The 17,942-nt window shown below is 35.2% G+C and overlaps 1 protein-coding gene across 8 annotated transcripts in view; it reads left to right on the top strand.

Annotated features, from left to right (window-relative positions):
- ASCC3 (activating signal cointegrator 1 complex subunit 3) overlaps positions 1–17,942 on the top strand; it is a 247,270-nt gene that overhangs the window by 113,315 nt on the left and 116,013 nt on the right. For 7 of the 8 annotated variants that reach the window (XM_023762284.1, XM_006098563.3, XM_023762281.1 and 4 more), the window contains 6 exons: positions 8,612–8,803; positions 9,115–9,339; positions 12,588–12,707; positions 15,187–15,351; positions 15,880–15,966; positions 16,812–16,988. In XM_023762284.1, coding sequence (XP_023618052.1) covers positions 8,612–8,803; positions 9,115–9,339; positions 12,588–12,707; positions 15,187–15,351; positions 15,880–15,966; positions 16,812–16,988 — 966 coding nt within the window. The remainder of the gene's footprint in view (positions 1–8,611; positions 8,804–9,114; positions 9,340–12,587; positions 12,708–15,186; positions 15,352–15,879; positions 15,967–16,811; positions 16,989–17,942) is intronic. The other variant, XM_023762283.1, reaches the window with a different exon arrangement.

Below are 17,942 nucleotides of genomic sequence, written 5' to 3'. Positions count from 1 at the left end.
TGTTCGACTGCTGGTTTAGCCCTATCCCCGGGATTGGGCCTAAACCAGCAGTCAGACATCCCCCAAGGGGACCTGGATTGGAGATGGTGCAGTCTGAGCTGAGGGGGGGACCCCCCCCCATGACTTTCGAAAATAATGCTGCTATTAACATGGGGGTGCAGATACCTTTCTGAGTTAGTGTTTACCATTTCCTTTAGATGTATTTCCAGAAGTGAAATTTTGGGGTCATATGTTTGTTCGGTTTTTAAATTTTTAGGACCCTCCAGACTATTTTTTATAGTTACTTCAGCTATTTACAATCCTGTCAGTGGTGCACATTGGTTCCCTTTTCTCGTAATCCACACCAGCAATTATCTCTTATCTTTTTTATGATAGCCATTCTAACAGGCAGGTAGGGATATCTAATTGTATTATTAATTTGCATTTTCCTAATGACTAATGATGTTGAGTGTCTTTTCCTATACCTGCTGGCCATTCATATATCTTCTTCTATTCAAGTCCTTTGCCTATTTTTTTAATTGGATGATTATTATTATTATTATTATTATTTTGCTATTGAGTTGTATGAGTTTTTTATATAGTTTGGATATTAATCCCTTATCAGATGGTTTGCAAATTTTTTCCCATTGTGTAATTTGTTGCTTCACTTTGTTGATTGTTTCTTTTGCTTTGTGGAAACTTTTTAGTTTGAGGTAGTCCCACTTGTTTATTTTTTATTTCATTGCTTGTGTTTTAGGTGTGATCTCCCAAATTATTACCAATATCATGTCATGAGACTCTTTTTAAGGGCCATAGAAAGTAGCATTAGCATTTATTCTTATTTGTTTTCTATTAGGTTTAAGTATATTTTGATTGCAGCTATTTTTGTTCCTGTTTTTTAAGATGTATTTTAGAGACATAGAGTAAAGTTTTTACAGCAGATTTATACATCTTTTTTAAAAAAATATATTTTATTGATTTTTTACAGAGAGGAAGGGAGAGAGACAGAGAGTTAGAAACATCGATGAGAGAGAAACATCGATCAGCTGCCTCCTGCACATCTCCCACTGGGGATGTGCCCACAACCCAGGTACATGCCCTTGACCGGAATCAAACCCGAGACCCTTCAGTCCGCAGGCCGACGCTCTATCCACTGAGCCAAACCGGTTTCGGCTATACATCTTTTTAAGGAACCATACTGGTTTGGAAAAGTATATTAATTGGAATATTGTTGCTCTTACATTTGAAAATACTTTAAATACTCTAAAGATATATAGATTAAATTAGTAAGGTTATTAAACATTAGTGGTACAGGGATTTATATTGATAAACTTTTAAGCTCAAAATCACATTTCACAAGGTGATTATTTTTAAATTGTATTTCAGCATTTATTTAAGGACCTCCAAATGGATATAAAGAATACCATTTTAGATAAGACCTCTTTGCTAATTGGGTACTCTCACTGGAATGCTAACTTGTTTCTAAATTGGCTTGTAGAAATATCAGGGAAGCCCCTATGAGAACCAAGACCATCTTTGAAGGGATGACATGACATGGAACAGAGAATATGGTACTTCCTTTCTCCCAAGTTAAAATGAATAATTGGCATGGCCAAAATGACATGGAAATTGGTTATGGCAATTAGGCTAGTCATTGTGAATTGATTGTATACACATGTGCCTCAAACTGTTTATAGTGGTGGTCACCCTGTGAATATTTACTCTGTGAGTATTTACTGAGTGTACTAGTAAGCTATGTACCAGTCACTCTAGTAGATCAATAGGTCTCAAGATAAGTAAACTCTGCTGTCAACCTGATTAAGTGGATTGAGGGAGACATGTGTTGTGTCAGTCAGGATTCAGTAAAGAAAACAAACCACTCTAGATACAGTTTAAGTAGAAAATAATTCTGTAAAAGAAATTAGGTACTTACTAGAATGTTGGTTAGATGGGAGGAGTAGAAGTCAGTCCCTGAAACTGTTGCATTAAGAGCCAGCCACCATGATGGTGATCAGGCATGGAGAAGCTACAGTGGCCACAGCTGCTTTTCAACATTTGTGAACACACTGGAAAAGCAAATATTGAGTAGATAGTGCATCCATTATTACTTTCAGCCCTCATTTCTCCAAGATCTTGCCTGCCAGCAAAAGACAACAATAGGAAGATGGTTTCCTCTTTACTTCAATTGTCTAATTCTTGTGTGAGGTCACTTAATTAAAAAATGGATTTTTGCATCTAGGTCTCTGACTATAAGAGATCCGGGAAATATAGGTTTTACCTTCTGGCCCATGCAATACAGGAAGGCCGAGTAGGAGAGTTGTGTACTGATTAATATTCTTTGTTTCAATTGGGAATGGAAATATATTTAGGAAGAATAAGTACCTGCCTGTTTATCCTATGGAGCTTATGTTCTGACACAACAAGAAAGGTTTATCAGTTAATTAAATAATTTATTTTAATTGAATTTTTAATAAATAGTAAAGAGGGACAAAGTGCTAAGATAAAGTAAAATTGGGGAATCTGATCTAGACTGGTGTTAGAGGAGGCTTAGCTAACAAAGTGACATTTAAGTTGAGATTTGAAGGTTAGATAAGGCAAAAGTGAAAAGTGTTCTAGGAAAACTTTAACACAAAAGAAAAAATATAGCACATTGAAGGAGGTAGAATTCATATCCTTGAGTAGAAAAATAGTACAGAGGGTAAGGAATTGAGTCAAGAGCAAAAAAACTACCTAGTATTGAGACAATAATATAATAGATCATTGGTTCCCATCACTTGTTTCCATGCTAGATATCAAAATCAGACTCTGAAACTAAGGGACTACAATTTTTAACATAATCCTCAGAAATGATTACAGCCCATTTTAGTTAATCCAGTGAACAGATGACTAATGGGTGATTTGCTGAGAATGGGGAAAGACAGGTTTAGCATTGCAGCTTATGGCTGTTTTGGCATAGACACCAGAGGTCCAATTTTAGGTTTCTCCATGAACCAGGTCTAAAGTGGAATAAAGCTTTAAAACAGAAGAGAAGGGTTGGGGAAAGGTGTCATATTGTATTCTTTAGATCTTTAAACTCCTATGTCAGAAGAGAAGCCAGGTACAGTGGGGCCTTGACTTACGAGTTTAATTCGTTCCGGAGACCGAGCTCGTTAAGGAGCTCGTTAACTCAAATTACTCTGTCAACTCAATGCAAAAAATCGGCCAAGAGACAGCTGGTATCTCAAAACTCGTTAGTCGGGACACTCGTAAGTCAAGGCCCCACTGTATTGGTTTGTGCTCCTAACATGTAGCAGATCCACCGTCTTACACTGATTAACTTTAGAGCCATTGAGTGATAAAAATAGCACTTACCAAAGATGAGGACTTTATAATACTTTTTCTAACATTGAGAAAGCATACTGACTGATAATTGTGGGAAAGAATGGTATCATTTGGGAGAAAATATTTGCCTTCTCCTAGTTAAATTTTAGTTATTATAATGGCAGATATTTTTTCCTAATGGATTTGAAATGACCCACATTGAAGCATACCTTATCAAGATAAATTACCTCATAAGGCTTACAAAAGTCACTATAAATTATTTATGCAATTCCGTCATGCTCTCTCATTCATCTGTATCTCAGCTGAAGGTCTTGTGTTGCTTCAAGTGTGGGAAAAAACAAATTTCTTCTATAATATCCTCAGTTCCTTGCTCAGTCTTTTTTTTATCAAGTTTTTTAATCATGTATTTGTGTTAATTTGGAAGTTAATTTTTGGAAGTAGTTATGTTTTAACCGTATTCATTTTTAAAAGTACTCACATTGATTTTCCAATGAAGATGATTTGTAAAGTCATGGAAGGAAGCCCTGAATACTTTCGCTGGGAGAAACGAATGTGGTACCGTCTGTGTGCTAATGGATTATCTTAGCAGTCGCCCATTCCATTCTAGTTTGACTGCCTATAAAGCCTTACATGTGAAGTTCACTTGTGAAAAGTGGAAATATAAAGCCCGAGGAAAGCAAGCTTAGGCAATTCCTAAACTACACATACCTGACTCCCTTTACTTTTCACGGCCGGTGTTCTTTCGTGCTGAATTTCTGTGTGTAGAAACACTTATCCAGTGAGTATAATATTGGATCTTGAATGGCCTCCTTAGAGAACCCCATGCTCTGTTCAGTGATTGTGAATAAGATGAATTGTATCTCTGCAGCTGTTCAGGGGATAGCAAAGCCTAGATTCCAGATAAACCAGGTAGAAAACAGTAATTATTCAGATACTTTAGAAAGCAGCAGGTATCTTGTAATAAATTTAGCTTCATAAGTCATGGTCTTAACTATCTCTTTTCCATTCATTTCTCCAGAAAAAACTCCTATTAAAAAGTTTCTTAAGTTTATATTTCTTTCAAGGGAAGATTCTGTACAACTGCCGTTGTATGTGTTTGCCTGTGAGTTTTAGTGTAAACAAATTGAATAGTGTTAGACACACTTTTATGTTTCTTGCTCTTTTCACTTAATATGTCAAGGCGATCTTTCCAAAACAGTACAGAAAGATTTGATCCTAAAAACACCTTCTTTTAACAACTGCACAGTATGCTACAATGTGGACATTTTCATAATTCATTTACCCAGTCCCTTCTTGATGGATACTTTTGTTGTTTCCAATTATTTTTTTACTAGGGGCTTAGTGCACGAATTCGTGCACCTTGAAAGGAACTGTGGGCCGCGAGGCTGTGGTGGGCACAGGGATGGGTCTCAGCCCATCCTTCATGCCCCTGCCCAGCCCCTCCCACCGCAGCCCCCAGTCCCCTGTCTGCTGGCAGCCCCGCGCCCACCGCCGCCGCTCCCATGCACTGACAGTGCCAGTCCCGCTCACACCCGCTGATGGTGTGGAGCAATTGGGGCTAGCACCAGCAGCGGGTGTGAGCGGGGCCAGTGCTGTCAGCGGGTGCAAGCGGCGGCTGCTGCCCTGATCGCCTCTCAGGAGCAGGGGGAGGTGGAGAAACCCTCAGGGGCGATCGGGGCCGACACCAGGCACTGGAAGCGGGTGCAAGCGGCGGCTCCAGCACTGGCAGCAGGTTTGAGCAGGACCAGCACCAACAGCAGGTGTGAGCAGCGGCTCCGGCGTCGGCAGTGGGTGCGATTGGCTGCTGCCAGCCCAAGTCGCTCCTCAAGAGCAGGGGGAGGTGGAGAAGCCCTGAGGGCAATCGGGGCCGGCAGCAGGTGCAAGCAGCGGCTCCAGCGCTGGCAGCAGGTGTGAGTGGGACCAGCACTGTCAGCAGGTGTGAGCACCAGGCGGGACTGCGGCACGCGAGAGCAAAGTATTTTCAGTAACCACCAGAGGCTTGCCCCAATGACAGCAACTGGTACCCTGCCTTGGACTGGAATCCCTGTACACCTGCTCCACCATCCCATCACGGCCGACGCCTGCCATGTTTCATGCATGCCCCCTGGTGGTCAACGCATGTCATAGCGACCGGTTGTTCGGTTCAGTTCTGCTTGGTCTATTTGCATATTAGGGTTTTATATAGAGAGACTAGAGGCCTGGTGCATGAAATTTGTGCACTGGGGGCGGGGGAGGTTGTCCCTCAGCCCAGCCTGCACCCTCTCCAGTCTGGGACCCCTTGGGGATATCCGACTGCCAATAAACCTGGTCACCCCTAACTGCCCTTCCCTGCCAGCCCGGTCACCCCTAACTGCCCTCCCCTGCAGGCCTGGACCCCCCCTGTGGGATCAGGCCTAAACTGGCAGTCGGACATCCCTTTCACAATCTGGGACTTCTGGCTCCCAACCGCTCGCCTGCCTGCCTGATTGCCCCTAACAGCTTCTGTCTGCCAGCCTGATCACCCCCTAACCACTCCCATGCCAGCCTGATCACCCCCTAACTGCTCCCCTGCCGGCCTGATTGACATCTAACTACCCTCCCCTGCCGGCCTGGTTGCCCCCAGCTGCCCTCCCCTGTAGGCCTGATCGCCCACAACTGCCCTCTCCTGCCGGCCATCTTATGGCAGCCATCTTGTGACAACATAGGTGTGGCCATCTTGTGCGAGGCCATGACAGTCAATTTGCATGTTACCATTTATTATATAGGATTGTTAAAAGTGCTGTAGTAAATGTTCTTGCTCATACTCTTGATAATTGCAAGTATGTCCATTGGGAAAATGTCTAGCAGTGGAATTTATTCATCATGGTACATGCATTTAAAATTTTAATAAATGGAAATAAATAAATGAATGAATGAATGAATAAAATTTTGGTGATTTCAAACTGCCCACTAGGGAGATTGTTCCAGTTTACACTTCCTCAAACCATAACTTCAAGGAAGTTACGTTGCCCACATAACTGGGCAGTGTCAAAGTTTTTAAATTTATGACAGATTAATAGGCAAAAAAGTGATACTTCATTATTATTTTAAATGGCATTTCTTTATGTGAAACTGAGCACTTTGTATATTTGCCATTTGATTTTTTTCCCCTATAAATTGCATGTTCCTACCCTTGGCCCATTAAATTGCATGCACTGACATACATGTTACACATATTTGTTTTTTCTCATTAAACTTTGTTTTTTATTTGTTTACATATATTTTTACCATGCTGAATTTTTTTCAACCTAGTTGTAGTCTTTGGGCTTTGTCTTGCTTATTAAGGCCAGCATACTTCATCCATGATTTCCTCCAACCCTTTTCAAATTTAACTTTTATTAAATTTTTAATTTGTCCCAAACTTATTCCATATGGTAATGGACCTCTCATCCTTTCTGAATACTCTGTTGATTTTAAAATTTGATATAACATACAGAATTCTTGTATTTGCCTGAGTCAGTTTCTGGGCTTTCTGTTCTAGTTCATTGGTGTTACTGTTTCTTCTTTGGTGTCAAACTGTTTTGCTTATTCTGTTTTTACAACATATTTAATACGTGGTTGGGATAAGCATCCTGATCATTCCTCAATTTTGGATTTTTCCTGCCATATCTGTGCATTAAGGCCAGGACAAACTTAATAGTCCTAACATGTTCCTTTCCTTCATGTCCTGTTCACCATCCTTTCCTTTGTGCTTACTTTATAACCTAGTTTATGTGATATTTCTGTTTCCCCAGCCTCCACCTTCTCACTTGATTGTTATAGTAGCCCCATAGCTGCTCATTCAGTCTCTGTTCTTAACACAACCATGAAGTTACCGCTCTAAACATAAAATCAAATACTGCTCTTGAAACTTGAAGAAGACAGTCTTTTTGTGTACCATATGTGTTTTGTTTGGGATTCGGTCTCAAAATGTATAAGTTGTCATTTACTTGGCTGGCCACTAGATGGTGGGATTTGTTAATGTATTACCATCCATTATATACCTGAAGCAGATTTCATGGAGTGCTATTTCCTTAGATTATATTCTTAGTTAATTGTTATAAAGTCTGTGACAAAGTCTGCACTAGGACCTCAGACCCCTGAAATCCCACTCCCTGCCCATAGAGTGTCCCTTACATAAAACTATGGAAAATTGTTTCAAAGGAAGCTATTAAAATGTTTGTAATAAAAATTTCAGAGCAATAGCACATAAACGCAGGATGTGATGTCCAAACAGAAGCTTTGACTGTGTAAACACTTGTGTTAATCTAAAGTCTTTAATTTTGCAGAAAAATTTTCTCTTAGTTGTGTGGTGAGTCGTCAGTGAATTTTGTAAAATCTGCTTTAACACTTATATAGGCTGTGAATAAGTGGACCAAATCCTCTATCTGAGCTCAGACCAGATCAAAGAACAGACACCAGAAAGGAAGTTAGTATATTCAGGGCAGATATACAGTTGAGCCAAGACAGGTGGCAGTGCCCTCCCGTCAAAGATCACCAGGAGCACACCTGTAGGTGAACACAGCAGGCCTGTTGGGTCATCGCTATAGGAAAGAGTTCATGCCAGGAGGAACCATGTGGCATCCCAGTGGCAGGGGAAGGGCTTCCAACGCAGTGAGTCTGGAATAGCAGGTGTCACCCTGAGGTGCATGTGGATTTGTCAGAAAGAGGAGAGAGAGAGAAAAGTCGGCCCTTGTGGCTGGCCGAGGAAGTGAGGCTAGTGGATGGGAATGATTTCTGTAGGGCCCTGTGTTGTCAGGACTCTGGCTTTTACTCTGAATGAGGTAGAAGCCACTGAGATTTCTGCTTATTTTAATGGAGTTCGTTTGGAAGGATAGGAAACTGGCAATACTGATTGATTGCAATAATAGAACACCTGCGTGAAAAAGAGACCTGCTTTTAACTTCTTCCCTTTTGGATTTTGTGTCATGTTCAGGATTGCATAGTTTTTAAAACAGATATACAGTGGGGCCTTGACTTACGAGTGTCCCGACTAGCGAGTTTTTTGAGATACCAGCTGTCTCTCGGCCAATTTTTTTGCATTGAGTTGACAGAGTAATTTGATTTAACGAGCTCCTTAACAAGCTCCTTAACGAGCTCGGTCTCAGAATGAATTAAACTCGTTAAGTCAAGGCCCCACTGTAATATAATTTTTAATAATTTTGTCTATAGCATTATACACTAATATTTAGTAAGACCTTAAGATGCTTAAAAATAATTTTATTCTCGTTAATAAACTCATTCAACAGAAAAGCCAAATAACAATCCCTTTTAAATGCTAAACACTTTTATATTTTGTTTATTTCTACTCTAGGTGCAAAAGTCAAGAAATAGGCAACTACGAGAATTATTCCCAGATGGCTTTAGTATTCATCATGCAGGAATGCTTCGGCAGGACAGAAATTTGGTTGAAAACTTGTTTTCTAATGGGCACATCAAAGTCCTAGTCTGTACAGCCACATTGGCCTGGGGCGTCAATCTTCCTGCCCATGCTGTTATTATTAAGGTAAGAGCTTACCTTCCTTTGCACATGGATTTGTGGTGTCTTAAAACAAACCTGGGGATTAATTTGTTTAGAAAAAATATTGTGATTTGGCTGCTTCACTGACTTTGAATGTTATTTATATTAGGTCAGAATTATTTTCTCCAAAAGAATCTAGTTTATATTGTGAAATTTTAACTCTATCACAGATGATGAAAGGATTACTTAAAGTACACTTTTGAGATTTTGCCTTATTTGCCTAATTTCAATATCGGCTCATCAGGATTATATTTGTGTGTGTTTATGTAAATTTTTATTAACTTTTCATCGTCTAGGGAACACAAATCTATGCTGCAAAAAGAGGCTCCTTTGTTGACCTTGGAATATTAGATGTCATGCAGATATTTGGTCGAGCTGGAAGACCACAATTTGACAAATTTGGGGAAGGAATCATCATAACAACACATGATAAACTCAGCCATTACCTCACTTTGCTCACTCAACAAAACCCAATTGAGAGTCAGTTTCTGGAAAGCCTTGCAGATAACCTAAATGCAGAGGTAAGGTCTAACGAGTAAAAGGTTGGCAAAGAATCATTAGCTGCAAGAATGACTAAGTAAAATAAATTTTGTGTTGGTTGCTCTTTTGAAGTATTTAGGATGATAGCTTATGACATTATATAGTCATAAGTCACAACAAACTGAATAGCAATATTATTGATTAGTTCAGAGCAGTACAAAGTGCAAACAATAACTGATAGGAACTCATTGCTAAAAAACTATATACTTTTAAATTACAAGGTTTTGTTATAGGGTAGAAATCTTAACTACTTTATATTCATAAAGTACTTGTTAGGTATCTCATTTTCAGAAATGTCAACTGTAACCAGGTCTTTTTCTTTAAAAGAATTTTTGAATACGTATTATGTGCTAGGCACTATAGTGGTGGTTTCATATACGTTATCTTAGTTACATGCATCTCATCTACAAGATTAGGGAACTTTTGAGACCATGGTCTATATTTGTTTCCATACTCATTGTGCTTTGTGTAGTTCAGTTTTGTACTGACTTATTATATGATTATTGAGGTGAATGGAAACATTTCAAAAAATACTGTGGAAAATATTTTATAAAAGGCTCCTATACTCAAGTGGCCACTAGGTGACAGTAAATATTTACAGGTAAATTTTAATTTTTGTCACTAGGTGGCACTCTAGGATTAGTCTCTAAATATGATGTGCCATCATAAGTTTCAATTCAATTTCCTACGTAGTCTTTTCCTTTTTGGTGAACATTTAGAAGACTTGCACTACTTAAACCAATCTTTGATACCTACTTCCTCCTTTCTTTTTAATCTTATCATTAGTGGTAATAGGTAATTATTAATGTTAATTTATTGAGTCTGATTTTGAAAAATAGCAAGATTATTTTTTATAAAATTTTCTACTTAGGAGTTTCATATTACTTTAAAATGTCTATAGGTCATAAGGGAATTAACACAGTTTTGGCTGTCAAATAGAATCACAAGTGAGGGACACTATTAAACTAGTTTCTTTTACCTAAACAGACTAGAAAAATGTTTAACTGTCTTACTTGAAAGTATTTAGGAAGTGTTTAGCCAACTCCCTCATTGGCTAAATTGTAGTTTTTCTTACTCTTCATTTTGTGAAAATCTTACAGTTCATATTTTAGGAAATATATGTCTTTACTTCTATTGTGAATGATTTATTTAGTCATTTGTAAATATGTTAGTGAAATTTATTTTTTCCAGTTTTATGGAGATGTAATTGACTTATGACATTGTGTAAGTTGATACATGTATATATTTTTGAAATGTTTGCCACAGTAGTTAGTAAACACATCCTTTACCTCACATAATGGCCATTCTGTTGTTATGATGATAACACAATTTTCAAGTACACAATACAGTATTAACCATAGTCATCCTGGGGTACATTAGATCCCCAGAACTTATTCTTTTTATAACCGAAAGTTTGTACACTTTGACCATCTCCCCATATCCTCCTTCCCCCAGTCCCTGGCAACCATTCTCCATTTCTATGAGTCTTATGTTTTTAGATTCTACATATAAGTGAGATCATATAGTAGTTATCTTTTTCTGTCTGACTTATTTTAAGTTATTATAAATTTGAAAGTCAATTTAAATGATCAAAATCTGCCTTATCATTTTTTTGTCATACATCTACTTAATAGCATAGTATGATATTACATTATAATGATATTTATATATTGCTATAGCTCCTCTTCAACTAAAGATAGCTAAGCATTCACATATTTATTTCACAAAATTGGATACAAAGAATTTATAATATGAAAATGAAACAAACAAAGGTTTTTATTTTCTTTAATATTCAGTACTAAAATGAGGGATTTTTTTCTTCAAAAATTTAATAATTTAGGTAGGGAGCATCTCTCCTCCTTTGATTAAAGTATGAAAGGTGAAAAAAAAATTTTCAGCTACATGTTCAGGAAAAATTATACACTATGAAGGTGCACAACTTGGATTTATTTTTAAATTAAAATGAACACTTTGATTAAAAACAGAATGACTACCTATAGGCCCAGTGGCTAAAGAAATATATTTTTCAGAAAACTTTTCATTGTTATTCTGTGTTAAGAACTATTTTCTAATAATTCCATTTTATTTATTATACAGATGTTATGTATTATTGTTGTGATTTTATTTGGTTTTATGAAATTAATATATTATAGTTACATTAGAATCTCATTTGTGGAATGTAATAAACAACATAAATTGATGAACAAAAATAGATCCAGAGACACAGAAGCATCAAACAGACTGCCAAACCTCACAGGGAAAGCAGGGGTTGGGGGAAGGGATTAAGAGATCAACCAAAGGACTTGTATGCATCCATATAAGCATCACCAGTGGACACAGATACTAGTTGGGGTGAGGGCATGTGCTGGGGGTGGGAGTGGTCGGGGAGAGGTCAATGGGGGGAAAAGGAGACATATGTAGTACTTTAAACAATAAATAATTTAAATTTTAAAAATACTATGTTAAAATTATATTTTCTTTCCCAATATAATCTGAAGAATTATCTAGTGGTTATTATAATTCAAAGGTATAAATATCTACTTTTTTCATAAGTCATTTTATATTTATCAGTAAAAAGTTAAAACCATTTCCCATTCTTGTATGATTGTTAAAGTGTATATTTTATTAATATGTATAAATCCCAATAAAATCTGCTTTGTTATTGTAGAAAGGATTGCATTTTCCATTTTATTTATATTGTTTATTTCTGCTAGCCATCCTGCAAATGGGTATCCTTAGAGGCAAAAGCTACTGTCATGCTCTCTACTGTTTTGGTAATGACAATACACAAAAACACAATAAAGAGGGATAGAATTAACCATATTATGTTGTTTTCATTGTGGTGCACCTACATTTAAAATTTCAGTAGTGTGACCACATAAAATAAAACCAAAAGGAAAAGGAAGCAAGAAGAAAAATGAATACCAAAATATTTTTAATGCTGTACAGAATGAAACTTCATTTATGGAAAAATAATCAAATGCCATAAAATTGAGTAAGTTCAGTTTTGGAAAATAGCATTTCTAATGTACTGTTCCCAATTAAATGGGGCAGGGATGATTTTTAATTAATTTGAGAAGTGTCATGTCCAATAATCATGCTATACCTTTTAATTACAGCATAATGATGTGTTTTAAAAACTCAACTTTTGACAAAGTGCACTTTGATGTAATGTTTATATTTAACTTTAATGGATTAGTTTAATTTTTGTTATATTTTTGACTTGCAGATTGCTCTGGGAACAGTTACTAATGTGGAAGAAGCAGTGAAGTGGATAAGTTACACTTATCTTTATGTACGGATGAGAGCAAACCCATTAGTATATGGCATCAGTCACAAGGCTTATCAGGTAGAAAACTCATTTGTAAAAAAAAAAAAAAAGAAATCAAACCTTTTTTTTAAATTTCTGTAATCCTTTCATGGTATGAGGATAAATATTTGCTACTCTTGCCTCATCTGAAAAGAGTTAGGTAGCTGGAAGAAAAACAAAGAGCTTTAATCTTTTTTAGAAAGTACTAAGGAAAATTAAATTTCCCCCTGCAATTATTTCACTTTACTTATAGTATCTCTTTTCCCACTGACACTAATAAGTTCATCTTTATACTATTATCAATTTATCATTCAGATGTATTTTCATTTGATACTAATATTTTGCTGTGCTTTTTAAAATTAAGATAAATTTAATTTTTGGAATAGTCCAGACATGAGAAAACTTATGGACCACTGTTAATAATATCTTGCTATATGCAATCTGTTCTCTTATCAAGTTCCTCTAAGCCCTTGTTCCTAAATTAAAAGGTAGCATTGATGAGTTATTATCTTGGTGGTTTAGAGGCTGGCATCAGTTCTGTGCACATAGACTGCAAATGAGATGCATGTTGTGGCAGCTATTCCTATGAGCTCTACAGTTGTGTGGTCCACATGGCTTACAGATTCTGTGAGACCTTGTCTTTTCTTTAGAACTCTGCTTTATACACTGTAATGCTTCCTAATTACAGATAGAATCCAGTTGTTCTCTAATGAAAACATTATTTCACCATCATCATATGGTTATTCACTAGTGTTAAGTCAGAATTATCAAAGAAACTGAATTTGACTTGGAATGATAGTTTTACTGCATTAACTAGTAACTTGGTTTTTATTTATATTCTGTTGTGTTTTCAAAGCAGTTGCCAATCTTGTTTTGTGTGTGTGTGTGTGTGTGCTTTTAAAAATTTTTTTCTTTTTCTATACAGTAGATTTGACCATGGGAAAATCAAACTTAAGATTTAGGAGGAAAAATACAAGAAAAATAGCAGCAACAACTAGTTCTGAAGCTGCTGATCTGAAATCATTAAGTTTTTATACATAGGTTGATCGTAATTGATGCTTAACAATCTTTCTTCTCAGTTAAAGTATATCTTCTTTTATAGCCAAATCGTTCTGTTATAAAATATAGGTTCATTATAACCTGTAAACTTTAAAAATTTTAAAGAATATGACTCTAGCTATTTTCATTACAAATATGGGTTTTGTGAAAATAATCAATGGCACTGTGAAAATATACTGAAGGAGTAAAAGAAAACAAAACACGACATGTAGTTTCATGGGCTAAGCTATTTATTTCAATTCTTGGCATAAGATAAAAACATCAATTGATTTTTAAGTACTAGGTTAATATCAGAAGTCATTTTTGTATAATTTTCCATTATAAGCAAAGTGATTTTTTTTCCCTTCTCAGATACATGGTTTTACTACTTTCACAGTTCAGAGAATCTTACCTTTCTATTTTCTTTAACTTATGTGTTTTCCTTTTATTACTCAATATGAATTTGTAACCACAATACCCATGTGAACTAACACAGACCATGCAGTTTAACATATTTTCAATGGTTTAGTAATATGTGATTGATAAAATGTTTTCAGAAGATGAACCTGACACATACAGTGCATCACTTGTAGCAAATATTTAAGACTTTGTATTTGCTAATATGATTATTTCGGACTCTATCTTACTTCCCTACAGTTCATTTTCTTTGCCTTGTTTTTCTGATTTTTAAATTTATTTTAGCTGTGTATTCTCCCCTCATTCCTTTAAGGTCATATTCTACTTTATTGCTCATGACCAGAGAATGATCGTTAGGACCTGGCTTGTGTGCATGTTTGTATGTACATCATATAATAACAAGAATATTTGTTAATAAATGTTCTTTCTGCTGAAAAAAAATGTCTGATGCAATAGTTTCAAAACTATTCAAAATTTATGGTTATTTTACTCTTTGCTTCTATTATTATTACAGGAAAAATGGGTTTTCCTATTGGCAGTTATGAAAACTGCTAGAACACTAAAACCATACTTTTGAAAGGATAACTGTATTTATTTTTGCATACTTTTACTATGACAGAGGAAATCATCCTCACTATTATTTCTCCAAATAGTGATAAAGTAAAAACATGGTTTGATATTTTAAAATCCCTGTTCATTTAAGTGTGGGAGTGAGAAGACAATAATATTTTTCTTATAGTTGATTTTTAATCTTTATAGTTTTAACACCAATTAAGAATTTTGGATTCTATAATATTACTATCTGAAGATAATATGCAGATTGATAAATACCATTCAAAGCAAATAAATTTTGGGTTATTTGGTTTATTTAATGGAATAAAATATTTTCTAGTTATGTCCTAAATTTATAAATATGCAATTCTTTAAAATTTGTAATAAAGAAGTTTATTCTAACTAAAGCATCAACAAAATTTAATTTTCATAAATAGGTATATATAATTCTCTAAAGAAAAATGACTATCTAAAGCAATATTAAAGTGTTTATATATTTTTTTCCCTGTAGATTGACCCAACATTAGCAAAACATCGAGAACAGTTGGTCATTGAAGTTGGACGAAAATTAGACAAAGCTAGGATGATTCGTTTTGAGGAGCGAACTGGATATTTTTCCTCAACTGATTTGGGTAGAACCGCCAGCCACTTCTATATTAAATACAACACCATTGAGGTATTAAACTGAGTCAAACAAATACAATATGTTTTTTTTAGATGTCAAAATATAGTATTAATGCTAAATAGCAAAAGCTGTTAATAGAATAAAATGCTTTTGGTATATGAATTCAATAAATAAACTCAGTAAAGACAAGAAAAAATCAGATTTTAAATATTCATGGCCCCCTTGCCATCCTGGTCAAGGAGTGGGTCCCACGCAGTAGACTTGGAAAATGGTAGATTTCCATATGCCCATGCTGAAAATGAGCCAATACCATAATCTTATGATGAACATTTTTTTAGCTATCTAAAGTAGATTTTGTTAACTGATTTTATTGCTCTTTAGCTGATTATATTTTAACAGTATTTTTTAATCTTTGGTAGATAATGCAATGATTTGGAATAGCATGCCACAGACATTGTAACTCTGCATTGCCTAGGGCTCAAATGTTATTTAAGAATGAGTAATTTATAGTCAGGTTTTTAATTTAAAATATTTTACTGGACCTTCTATTTTAATCATATATAACACTTACTTTGGTAGACCTTCAATGAACTTTTTGATGCTCATAAAACAGAAGGTGATATCCTTGCTATAGTGTCTAAAGCTGAAGAATTTGATCAAATTAAGGTAAGATTACTTGAAGCTTGAATCAAATGCATATAACATATATATTCATTCATTTATAAAACCTCATAAGTAATTGTTATTCCTGATACACCAGAAGCTGTATGACACTTCACATTTGGAGTACCAACAATATTCTTCCATTTATCAGCAATTCCAGTATCCTAGACTATGATATTATGTCATACCTCACATCATTCTTTATTCTCTACTGCAAGTCAAATATAATTTAAGTAGGTTTTGCAGTAATGAAACTGGTGGAGAATATAGTATGTAGATTTTGGTTTATTTGCAATGTAAGGTTCACTAAAGAAAATAGGAAGGATATGCATGATTCCAACTTAGATCTGAATATTTCTGTATCTGTATTATAATTTAATCTTATTAACAGTGAAAACTTTTATATTTTGAGTCATAAGACTTCACAGCTTTAAGCTATGAATGTGTTCTATCATATAAAAATATATGACTGTAATGAATGTCTTTGGAGATAATTCAAGTTTGCCCTAATCTATTTGGGCAGAGGTTTTACTCTGGTCAAATAAGAAATGAAATCTCATCAATTGAAGGATGGTGAGGTCAGGAGATCTAATTTTTGTGGCGAATCAAATTTTTATATGTCAATGGCAACTTTAATATTGGTGATGAATAATAAAATGTAATTGTATCAGTCTCAAGATAATTTCTTATTGTATATTATTAGCTACCTGTGGAAAAAAATTAGTTATTTTAGCATATAGAGGACATGTTTAGTTATAGCAAATGGAAACTTTAAAAAAAAACCTGCAGTATGGTTCAATTTCAGTAAATCAGCCCAAATAATACTGTAAAAACATTGATTCTTCCAGGTCAGAGAAGAGGAAATAGAGGAGTTAGATGCCTTATTAAATAATTTCTGTGAACTCTCAGCTCCTGGAGGTGTAGAGAACAATTATGGGAAAATAAATATCCTTCTTCAAACTTATATCAGCCGAGGTGAGATGGACAGTTTCTCTCTTATATCAGATTCTGCATATGTTGCACAGGTAAGATTATTACTCTCCTCCCATTTTTTCTCCCTTGTTTACTTTTAAAGGTTCAAAGAATTACTCAGACTATACTGTGACTATACTTATGACATGCTACTAAATTACTACTTTATCTTAGAACTGATTCTATTTAATTTGTACATCTTTTATGCCATCCATTTATTAGATCAGGAATGGGGGTGGAATTTGGTGTTAGTTTGGCTCTTTAATATTGGTTTTATTTTTGAGTTTAAAAATATCAATCTTACTTTGCTTTAAATTATAAAGTTTGTCTTCTTTAATTACAAAGAATATACTTACAAAGGGCAATAATAGAATAATATTTCAATCAAAAAGAAAAGATTGTGGAACTATTGTAGCTTTTCCCAAATGCTAGAAATATAAACAAAATTCTTTGCCATTAAATAAGGCTTTTATATATATGCCTCACACCATATATTTAGTAAGATAAGTCTCTGATAAAAATTTTTTTCTTCCCATTGATACTTAAAAATTGATGACTGAAAAAATTATTCCTTAAATTATAGCTTACTAAATTAATAAGTTTAAAAAAATACCATAGTATAAAATGTTATAATATTTATGTTTTTATATTCAGGCCCCCATGTGAAATAAAGTAGTTTATTTGTTGCGTTATTTACCTTTCAAAATGAAAGGTTTTTCTTTATAGATATATGTTTTTTAAATAAGTACTTTCTACTTCAAAAGAATACCATTTTTTTTCACCCAGCTGGTATGGCTCATTGTTTTGAGTATCAGCCCATGAACCAGAAGGTCATAGGTTCTTTTCGTGTTTGGGGCTGTGGGCAGCCTCGATCCCCAATAGGGTACATGCAGGAGTAGCTGATTGATGATTCTCTCATCATTGATGTTTCTATCTCATTCTCCCTCTCCCTTCCTCTCTGAAATCAATTAAAAAAAAAAAAAAATATATATATATATATGTGTGTG

The sequence above is a fragment of the Myotis lucifugus genome, unplaced genomic scaffold, assembly GCF_000147115.1.
Source record: "Myotis lucifugus unplaced genomic scaffold, Myoluc2.0 scaffold_240, whole genome shotgun sequence".
Taxonomy (NCBI): Eukaryota; Metazoa; Chordata; class Mammalia; order Chiroptera; family Vespertilionidae; genus Myotis; species Myotis lucifugus.
Note: the sequence above shows the minus strand (reverse complement) of the source record. Positions and strands in the feature narration are given on the sequence as shown.